Source organism: Oncorhynchus gorbuscha, unplaced genomic scaffold (assembly GCF_021184085.1).
Source record: "Oncorhynchus gorbuscha isolate QuinsamMale2020 ecotype Even-year unplaced genomic scaffold, OgorEven_v1.0 Un_scaffold_655, whole genome shotgun sequence".
NCBI classification, from domain to species: Eukaryota; Metazoa; Chordata; class Actinopteri; order Salmoniformes; family Salmonidae; genus Oncorhynchus; species Oncorhynchus gorbuscha.
This window is the reverse complement of record NW_025745754.1, coordinates 62501-72500: the sequence shown is the minus strand read 5'-3', so window position 1 is coordinate 72500 and position 10000 is coordinate 62501. Positions and strand designations below refer to the sequence as shown.

The 10000-nt window shown below is 53.5% G+C and overlaps 1 protein-coding gene across 1 annotated transcript in view; it reads left to right on the top strand.

Annotated features, from left to right (window-relative positions):
• Positions 1-10000, top strand: part of LOC124019700 (gamma-crystallin N-A-like) — a 16437-nt gene that overhangs the window by 6258 nt on the left and 179 nt on the right. Inside the window, exons 4-6 of the mRNA XM_046335110.1 lie at positions 7923-8058; positions 8585-8724; positions 9616-10000. The exon at positions 9616-10000 is cut by the window's right edge and continues 179 nt beyond it. Coding sequence (XP_046191066.1) covers positions 7923-8058; positions 8585-8724; positions 9616-9751 — 412 coding nt within the window. The 3' untranslated portion in view covers positions 9752-10000. The remainder of the gene's footprint in view (positions 1-7922; positions 8059-8584; positions 8725-9615) is intronic.

Below are 10000 nucleotides of genomic sequence, written 5' to 3'. Positions count from 1 at the left end.
GGTTAGGGCTCTGTGGAGATGGAGGGTTAGTATGTTAGGGCTCTGTGGAGATGGAGGGTGAGTGGGTTAGGGCTCTGTGGAGATGGAGGGTTAGTGGGTTAGGGCTCTGTGGAGATGGAGGGTTAGGGGCTCTGTGGAGATGGAGGGTTAGGGCTCTGTGGAGAATGGAGCGTAAGTATGTTAGGGCTCTGTGGAGATGGAGGGTTAGTGGGTTAGGGCTCTGTGGAGATGGAGGGTTAGGGCTCTGTGGAGATGGAGGGTTAGGGCTCTGTGGAGAATGGAGCGTAAGTATGTTAGGGCTCTGTGGAGATGGAGGGTTAGGGCTCTGTGGAGATGGAGCGTAAGTATGTTAGGGCTCTGTGGAGATGGAGGGTTAGTGGGTTAGGGCTCTGTGGAGATGGAGGGTTAGGGCTCTGTGGAGATGGAGGGTTAGGGCTCTGTGGAGAATGGAGCGTAAGTATGTTAGGGCTCTGTGGAGATGGAGGGTTAGGGCTCTGTGGAGATGGAGCGTAAGTATGTTAGGGCTCTGTGGAGATGGAGGGTTAGTGGGTTAGGGCTCTGTGGAGATGGAGCGTAAGTATGTTAGGGCTCTGTGGAGAATGGAGGGTTAGGGCTCTGTGGAGATGGAGGGCTAGTGGGTTAGGGCTCTGTGGAGATGGAGGGTTAGGGCTCTGTGGAGATGGAGGGCTAGTGGGTTAGGGCTCTGTGGAGAATGGAGCGTAAGTATGTTAGGGCTCTGTGGAGAATGGAGCGTAAGTATGTTAGGGCTCTGTGGAGAATGGAGCGTAAGTATGTTAGGGCTCTGTGGAGATGGAGGGTTAGGGCTCTGTGGAGATGGAGGGTTAGTGGGTTAGGGCTCTGTGGAGAATGGAGGGTGAGTGGGTTAGGGCTCTGTGGAGAATGGAGGGTTAGTGGGTTAGGGCTCTGTGGAGATGGAGGGTTAGGGCTCTGTGGAGATGGAGGGTTAGTGGGTTAGGGCTCTGTGGAGAATGGAGGGTTAGGGCTCTGTGGAGATGGAGGGTTAGTGGGTTAGGGCTCTGTGGAGAATGGAGGGTTAGTATGTTAGGGCTCTGTGCAGGTGGAGAATGGAGCGTAAGTATGTTAGGGCTCTGTGGAGAATGGAGGGTTAGTATGTTAGGGCTCTGTGGAGAATGGAGGGTTAGTGGGTTAGGGCTCTGTGGAGAATGGAGGGTTAGTATGTTAGGGCTCTGTGCAGGTGGAGAATGGAGCGTAAGTATGTTAGGGCTCTGTGGAGAATGGAGGGTTAGTGGGTTAGGGCTCTGTGGAGATGGAGGGTTAGGGCTCTGTGGAGAATGGAGGGTTAGTGGGTTAGGGCTCTGTGGAGAATGGAGGGTTAGTGGGTTAGGACTCTGTGGAGAATGGAGGGTTAGTGGGTTAGGGCTCTGTGGAGAATGGAGGGATGGAGGGTGGGTTAGGGCTCTGTGGAGATGGAGGGTGAGTGGGTTAGGGCTCTGTGGAGAATGGAGGGTGAGTGGGTTAGGGCTCTGTGGAGATGGAGGGTGAGTGGGTTAGGGCTCTGTGGAGAATGGAGGGTTAGGGCTCTGTGGAGATGGAGGGTTAGTATGTTAGGGCTCTGTGGAGATGGAGGGTGAGTGGGTTAGGGCTCTGTGGAGATGGAGGGTTAGTGGGTTAGGGCTCTGTGGAGATGGAGGGTTAGGGCTCTGTGGAGATGGAGGGTTAGGGCTCTGTGGAGAATGGAGCGTAAGTATGTTAGGGCTCTGTGGAGATGGAGGGTTAGTGGGTTAGGGCTCTGTGGAGATGGAGGGTTAGGGCTCTGTGGAGAATGGAGCGTAAGTATGTTAGGGCTCTGTGGAGATGGAGGGTTAGGGCTCTGTGGAGATGGAGCGTAAGTATGTTAGGGCTCTGTGGAGATGGAGGGTTAGTGGGTTAGGGCTCTGTGGAGATGGAGCGTAAGTATGTTAGGGCTCTGTGGAGAATGGAGGGTTAGGGCTCTGTGGAGATGGAGGGCTAGTGGGTTAGGGCTCTGTGGAGATGGAGGGTTAGGGCTCTGTGGAGATGGAGGGCTAGTGGGTTAGGGCTCTGTGGAGAATGGATTCGTAAGTATGTTAGGGCTCTGTGGAGAATGGAGCGTAAGTATGTTAGGGCTCTGTGGAGAATGGAGCGTAAGTATGTTAGGGCTCTGTGGAGATGGAGGGGGTTAGGGCTCTGTGGAGATGGAGGGTTAGTGGGTTAGGGCTCTGTGGAGAATGGAGGGTGAGTGGGTTAGGGCTCTGTGGAGAATGGAGGGTTAGTGGGTTAGGGCTCTGTGGAGATGGAGGGTTAGGGTTAGGGCTCTGTGGAGATGGAGGGTTAGTGGGTTAGGGCTCTGTGGAGAATGGAGGGTTAGGGCTCTGTGGAGATGGAGGGTTAGTGGGTTAGGGCTCTGTGGAGAATGGAGGGTTAGTATGTTAGGGCTCTGCAGGTGGAGAATGGAGCGTAAGTATGTTAGGGCTCTGTGGAGAATGGAGGGTTAGTATGTTAGGGCTCTGTGGAGAATGGAGGGTTAGTGGGTTAGGGCTCTGTGGAGAATGGAGGGTTAGTATGTTAGGGCTCTGTGGAGATGGAGAGCGTAAGTATGTTAGGGCTCTGTGGAGAATGGAGGGTTAGTATGTTAGGGCTCTGTGCAGGTGGAGAATGGAGCGTAAGTATGTTAGGGCTCTGTGGAGAATGGAGGGTTAGTGGGTTAGGGCTCTGTGGAGATGGAGGGTTAGGGCTCTGTGGAGAATGGAGGGTTAGTGGGTTAGGGCTCTGTGGAGAATGGAGGGTTAGTGGGTTAGGGCTCTGTGGATAATGGAGGGTTAGTGGGTTAGGGCTCTGTGGAGAATGGAGGGTTAGTGGGTTAGGGCTCTGTGGAGAATGGAGGGTGAGTGGGTTAGGGCTCTGTGGAGATGGAGGGTGAGTGGGTTAGGGCTCTGTGGAGAATGGAGGGTGAGTGGGTTAGGGCTCTGTGGAGATGGAGGGTGAGTGGGTTAGGGCTCTGTGGAGATGGAGGGTTAGGGCTCTGTGGAGATGGAGGGTTAGTATGTTAGGGCTCTGTGGAGATGGAGGGTGAGTGGGTTAGGACTCTGTGGAGATGGAGGGTTAGTGGGTTAGGGCTCTGTGGAGATGGAGGGTTAGGGCTCTGTGGAGATGGAGGGTTAGGGCTCTGTGGAGAATGGAGCGTAAGTATGTTAGGGCTCTGTGGAGATGGAGGGTTAGTGGGTTAGGGCTCTGTGGAGATGGAGGGTTAGGGCTCTGTGGAGATGGAGGGTTAGGGCTCTGTGGAGAATGGAGCGTAAGTATGTTAGGGCTCTGTGGAGATGGAGGGTTAGGGCTCTGTGGAGATGGAGCGTAAGTATGTTAGGGCTCTGTGGAGATGGAGGGTTAGTGGGTTAGGGCTCTGTGGAGATGGAGGGTTAGGGCTCTGTGGAGATGGAGGGTTAGGGCTCTGTGGAGAATGGAGCGTAAGTATGTTAGGGCTCTGTGGAGATGGAGGGTTAGGGCTCTGTGGAGATGGAGCGTAAGTATGTTAGGGCTCTGTGGAGATGGAGGGTTAGTGGGTTAGGGCTCTGTGGAGATGGAGCGTAAGTATGTTAGGGCTCTGTGGAGAATGGAGGGTTAGGGCTCTGTGGAGATGGAGGGCTAGTGGGTTAGGGCTCTGTGGAGATGGAGGGTTAGGGCTCTGTGGAGATGGAGGGCTAGTGGGTTAGGGCTCTGTGGAGAATGGAGCGTAAGTATGTTAGGGCTCTGTGGAGAATGGAGCGTAAGTATGTTAGGGCTCTGTGGAGAATGGAGCGTAAGTATGTTAGGGCTCTGTGGAGATGGAGGGTTAGGGCTCTGTGGAGATGGAGGGTTAGTGGGTTAGGGCTCTGTGGAGATGGAGGGTTAGTGGGTTAGGGCTCTGTGGAGATGGAGGGTTAGTGGGTTAGGGCTCTGTGGAGATGGAGCGTAAGTATGTTAGGGCTCTGTGGAGATGGAGGGTGAGTGGGTTAGGGCTCTGTGGAGATGGAGGGTTAGTGGGTTAGGGCTCTGTGGAGATGGAGGGTTAGTGGGTTAGGGCTCTGTGGAGATGGAGGGTTAGTGGGTTAGGGCTCTGTGGAGATGGAGGGTTAGTGGGTTAGGGCTCTGTGGAGATGGAGGGTGAGTGGGTTAGGGCTCTGTGGAGATGGAGGGTTAGTGGGTTAGGGCTCTGTGGAGATGGAGGGTTAGTGGGTTAGGGCTCTGTGGAGAATGGAGCGTAAGTATGTTAGGGCTCTGTGGAGATGGAGGGCTAGTGGGTTAGGGCTCTGTGGAGATGGAGGGCTAGTGGGTTAGGGCTCTGTGGAGAATGGAGCGTAAGTATGTTAGGGCTCTGTGGAGATGGAGCGTAAGTATGTTAGGGCTCTGTGGAGATGGAGGGTGAGTGGGTTAGGGCTCTGTGGAGATGGAGGGTTAGGGCTCTGTGGAGAATGGAGCGTAAGTATGTTAGGGCTCTGTGGAGATGGAGGGTTAGTGGGTTAGGGCTCTGTGGAGATGGAGGGTTAGGGCTCTGTGGAGAATGGAGGGTTAGGGCTCTGTGGAGAATGGAGCGTAAGTATGTTAGGGCTCTGTGGAGATGGAGGGTTAGGGTTCTGTGGAGAATGGAGGGTTAGTGGGTTAGGGCTCTGTGGAGATGGAGGGTTAGTGGGTTAGGGCTCTGTGGAGATGGAGGGTTAGTGGGTTAGGGCTCTGTGGAGAATGGAGCGTAAGTATGTTAGGGCTCTGTGGAGATGGAGGGTTAGGGCTCTGTGGAGATGGAAGGTTAGGGCTCTGTGGAGAATGGAGCGTAAGTATGTTAGGGCTCTGTGGAGATGGAGGGTTAGTATGTTAGGGCTCTGTGGAGATGGAGGGTGAGTGGGTTAGGACTCTGTGGAGATGGAGGGTTAGTGGGTTAGGGCTCTGTGGAGATGGAGGGTTAGGGCTCTGTGGAGATGGAGGGTTAGGGCTCTGTGGAGAATGGAGCGTAAGTATGTTAGGGCTCTGTGGAGATGGAGGGTTGGAGAATGGGGTTAGGGCTCTGTGGAGATGGAGGGTTAGGGCTCTGTGGAGATGGAGGGTTAGGGCTCTGTGGAGAATGGAGCGTAAGTATGTTAGGGCTCTGTGGAGATGGAGGGTTAGGGCTCTGTGGAGATGGAGCGTAAGTATGTTAGGGCTCTGTGGAGATGGAGGGTTAGTGGGTTAGGGCTCTGTGGAGATGGAGGGTTAGGGCTCTGTGGAGATGGAGGGTTAGGGCTCTGTGGAGAATGGAGCGTAAGTATGTTAGGGCTCTGTGGAGATGGAGGGTTAGGGCTCTGTGGAGATGGAGGGTAAGTATGTTAGGGCTCTGTGGAGATGGAGGGTTAGTGGGTTAGGGCTCTGTGGAGATGGAGCGTAAGTATGTTAGGGCTCTGTGGAGAATGGAGGGTTAGGGCTCTGTGGAGATGGAGGGCTAGTGGGTTAGGGCTCTGTGGAGATGGAGGGTTAGGGCTCTGTGGAGATGGAGGGCTAGTGGGTTAGGGCTCTGTGGAGAATGGAGCGTAAGTATGTTAGGGCTCTGTGGAGAATGGAGCGTAAGTATGTTAGGGCTCTGTGGAGAATGGAGCGTAAGTATGTTAGGGCTCTGTGGAGATGGAGGGTTAGTTAGGGCTCTGTGGGATGGAGATGGAGGGTTAGTGGGTTAGGGCTCTGTGGAGATGGAGGGTTAGTGGGTTAGGGCTCTGTGGAGATGGAGGGTTAGTGGGTTAGGGCTCTGTGGAGATGGAGCGTAAGTATGTTAGGGCTCTGTGGAGATGGAGGGTGAGTGGGTTAGGGCTCTGTGGAGATGGAGGGTTAGTGGGTTAGGGCTCTGTGGAGATGGAGGGTTAGTGGGTTAGGGCTCTGTGGAGATGGAGGGTTAGTGGGTTAGGGCTCTGTGGAGATGGAGGGTTAGTGGGTTAGGGCTCTGTGGAGATGGAGGGTGAGTGGGTTAGGGCTCTGTGGAGATGGAGGGTTAGTGGGTTAGGGCTCTGTGGAGATGGAGGGTTAGTGGGTTAGGGCTCTGTGGAGAATGGAGCGTAAGTATGTTAGGGCTCTGTGGAGATGGAGGGCTAGTGGGTTAGGGCTCTGTGGAGATGGAGGGCTAGTGGGTTAGGGCTCTGTGGAGAATGGAGCGTAAGTATGTTAGGGCTCTGTGGAGATGGAGCGTAAGTATGTTAGGGCTCTGTGGAGATGGAGGGTGAGTGGGTTAGGGCTCTGTGGAGATGGAGGGTTAGGGCTCTGTGGAGAATGGAGCGTAAGTATGTTAGGGCTCTGTGGAGATGGAGGGTTAGTGGGTTAGGGCTCTGTGGAGATGGAGGGTTAGGGCTCTGTGGAGAATGGAGGGTTAGGGCTCTGTGGAGAATGGAGCGTAAGTATGTTAGGGCTCTGTGGAGATGGAGGGTTAGGGTTCTGTGGAGAATGGAGGGTTAGTGGGTTAGGGCTCTGTGGAGATGGAGGGTTAGTGGGTTAGGGCTCTGTGGAGATGGAGGGTTAGTGGGTTAGGGCTCTGTGGAGAATGGAGCGTAAGTATGTTAGGGCTCTGTGGAGATGGAGGGTTAGGGCTCTGTGGAGATGGAAGGTTAGGGCTCTGTGGAGAATGGAGCGTAAGTATGTTAGGGCTCTGTGGAGATGGAGGGTTAGTGGGTTAGGGCTCTGTGGAGATGGAGGGTGAGTGGGTTAGGGCTCTGTGGAGATGGAGGGTTAGTGGGTTAGGGCTCTGTGGAGATGGAGGGTTAGTGGGTTAGGGCTCTGTGGAGATGGAGGGTTAGTGGGTTAGGGCTCTGTGGAGATGGAGGGTGAGTGGGTTAGGGCTCTGTGGAGATGGAGGGTGAGTGGGTTAGGGCTCTGTGGAGATGGAGGGTTAGTGGGTTAGGGCTCTGTGGAAATGGAGGGTGAGTGTGTTAGCGCTCTGTGGAGATGGAGGGTGAGTGGGTTAGGGCTCTGTAGAGATGGAGGGTTAGTGGGTTAGGGCTCTGTGGAGATGGAGGGTGAGTGGGTTAGGGCTCTGTGGAGATGGAGGGTTAGGGCTCTGTGGAGATGGAGGGTTAGTGGGTTAGGGCTCTGTGGAGATGGAGGGTTAGTGGGTTAGGGCTCTGTGGAGATGGAGGGTTAGTGGGTTAGGGCTCTGTGGAGATGGAGGGTTAGGGCTCTGTGGAGATGGAGGGTTAGGACTCTGTGGAAATGGATGATAACTGGAGTGGAGCCACCTAGTGACATTAATATGTCACTGCAAAAAGACACGCATTCTGTATAGAAAACTGTGGATTATATCACATTGAACAGGAATACCTGTTTACTTCAAAAAATACCAATTTCATTCAGAACAAACGTAAATATAATCAAATAGAATAGAATTCCGAGCAGGAATTTATTTTCAGTATCATTGCAGTAATTCAGATCTGGCCAATCACGTTCTTTCACAATTACATTCTTAATGTGTTCATCCTAAGACATATAGATGTATCTTGTCCCTAGTTTTCCCCTCCACCACCCTGTTGTTGTCTGCAGTCATTGTTCCACTGTTCAGAGGTTGTGTCTATGTGTGTGTGGTTCAGATGGGTGGGCTACGAGCAGGAGATCTTCAGAGGTTGTCTCTATGTGTGTGTGTGGTTCAGATGGGTGGGCTACGAGCAGGAGAACTTCAGAGGTTGTCTCTATGTGTGTGTGTGGTTCAGATGGGTGGGCTACGAGCAGGAGATCTTCAGAGGTTGTCTCTATGTGTGTGTGGTTCAGATGGGTGGGCTACGAGCAGGAGATCTTCAGAGGTTGTGTCTATGTGTGTGTGTGGTTCAGATGGGTGGGCTACGAGCAGGAGATCTTCAGAGGTTGTCTCTATGTGTGTGTGGTTCAGATGGGTGGGCTAAGAGCAGGAGATCTTCAGAGGTTGTCTCTATGTGTGTGTGGTTCAGATGGGTGGGCTACGAGCAGGAGAACTTCAGGGGACGTCAGTACCTGTGGGACATGGCAGAGAAGGGAGAGTACAACTGCTACGACAAGTGGTGTGCCCAGGTGGACCATGTCTCCTCGGTGCGCTCAGTCAAACAGGTGAGATGGAGAGGCATAGGAACACACACACACACACACACACACACACACACACACACACACACACACACACACACACACACACACACACACACACACACACACACACACACACACACACACACACACACACACACACACACACAAACAAACACAGACAGACAGACAGACAGACAGACAGACAGACAGACAGACAGACAGACAGACAGACAGACAGACAGACAGACAGACAGACAGACAGACAGACAGACAGACAGACAGACAGACAGACAGACAGACAGACAGACAGACAGACAGACAGACAGACAGACAGACAGACAGACAGACAGACAGACAGACAGACAGACAGACAGACAGACAGACAGACAGACAGACAGACAGACAGACAGAAGGGAAATACTCTCAAACTAAAATGACTAGCCACTAGTTTCTGTTATTGGCCAACCTGGTACAATTATCCCCCTGAGGACGACCCACACAGACTGGGACAAACACACACACTAACCCTCTGTATCGTCTCTCCCAGGACTCGTCTCCTGCCCGAGCCCATCTGTTTGAGAGGGCTGGGTTCTCTGGTAAGAGGACAGAACTACAGGATGACATCCCCAACATGATGACTCGCTACAGTCTGAACAGGGCTGCCTCTATCCGTGTCCTGGGAGGGGCGTAAGTACCCCTCTATAATATACAGTCTCAACAGGGCTGCCTCTATCCGTGTCCTGGGAGGGGCGTAAGTACCCCTCTATAATATACAGTCTGAACAGGGCTGCCTCTATCTGTGTCCTGGGAGGGGCGTAAGTACCCCTCTATAATATACAGTCTCAACAGGGCTGTCTCTATCCGTGTCCTGGGAGGGGCGTAAGTACCCCTCTATAATATACAGTCTCAACAGGGCTGCCTCTATCCGTGTCCTGGGAGGAGCGTAGGGAATAGGGCTGCCGCTATCCTCCTAGACCTACCAGGTCCAGATACCCAGGTCAGAAGCATATGGCACCCTATTCCCTACATAGTGCACCCTATTCCCTACATAGTGCACCCTATTCCCTACATATTGCACCCTAATCACCCCATTTCTTTTTCTGTCCCTGCCTTGCTTCCTTCCTTCCTGCCTGCCTGCCTGTCTGCCTTCCTTCCTTCCTTCCTGCCTTCCTTCCTTCCTTCCTTCCTTCCTGTCCTTCCTTCCTTCCTTCCTGCCTTCCTTCCTTCCTGCCTACCTACCTTCCTTCCTTCCTTCCTTCCTGCCTCCTTCCTTCCTTCCTTCCTTCCTTCCTTCCTTCCTTCCTTCCTTCCTTCCTGCCTTCCTGCCTGCCTACCTTCCTTCCTTCCTGCCTTCCTGCCTGCCTGCCTGCCTGCCTGCCTGCCTGCCTGCCTGCCTGCCTGCCTTCCTTCCTTCCTTCCTTCCTTCCTGCCTGCCTGCCTGCCTGACTTCCTTCCTTACTTCCTGCCTTCCTTCCTTCCTTCCTTCCTTCCTTCCTTCCTTCCTGCCTCCCTCCCTTCCTTCCTTCCTTCCTTCCTTCCTTCCTTCCTTCCTTCCTTCCTTCCTTCCTGTCTCTTCAGCTGGGTGGTGTACCAGGAGCCTAACTACAGAGGTCCCCACTATGTCTTGGAGAAACGTGACTACAACAACGCCTCTGACTGGGGCTCCCAGAGCAGCACAGTGGGCTCCATGCGACGTGTCCGCTTCAATAACTAACCAGCCGACTCCTGAGTAGCGCAGCGGTCTAAGGCACTGCATCTCAGTGCTTGAACCGTCACTACAGAACTAGTTCGATTCCAGGATGTATCACAACCGGACGTGATTGGGAGACGACCCATAGGGCGGAGCACAATTGGCCCAGCGTCGTCCGGGTTAGGGCTTGGCCGGGGGAGGCCGTCATTGTAAATAAGCATTTGTTCATAACTGACTTGCCAAGTTAAATAAAGGTTTAAAAAATTATAAGAA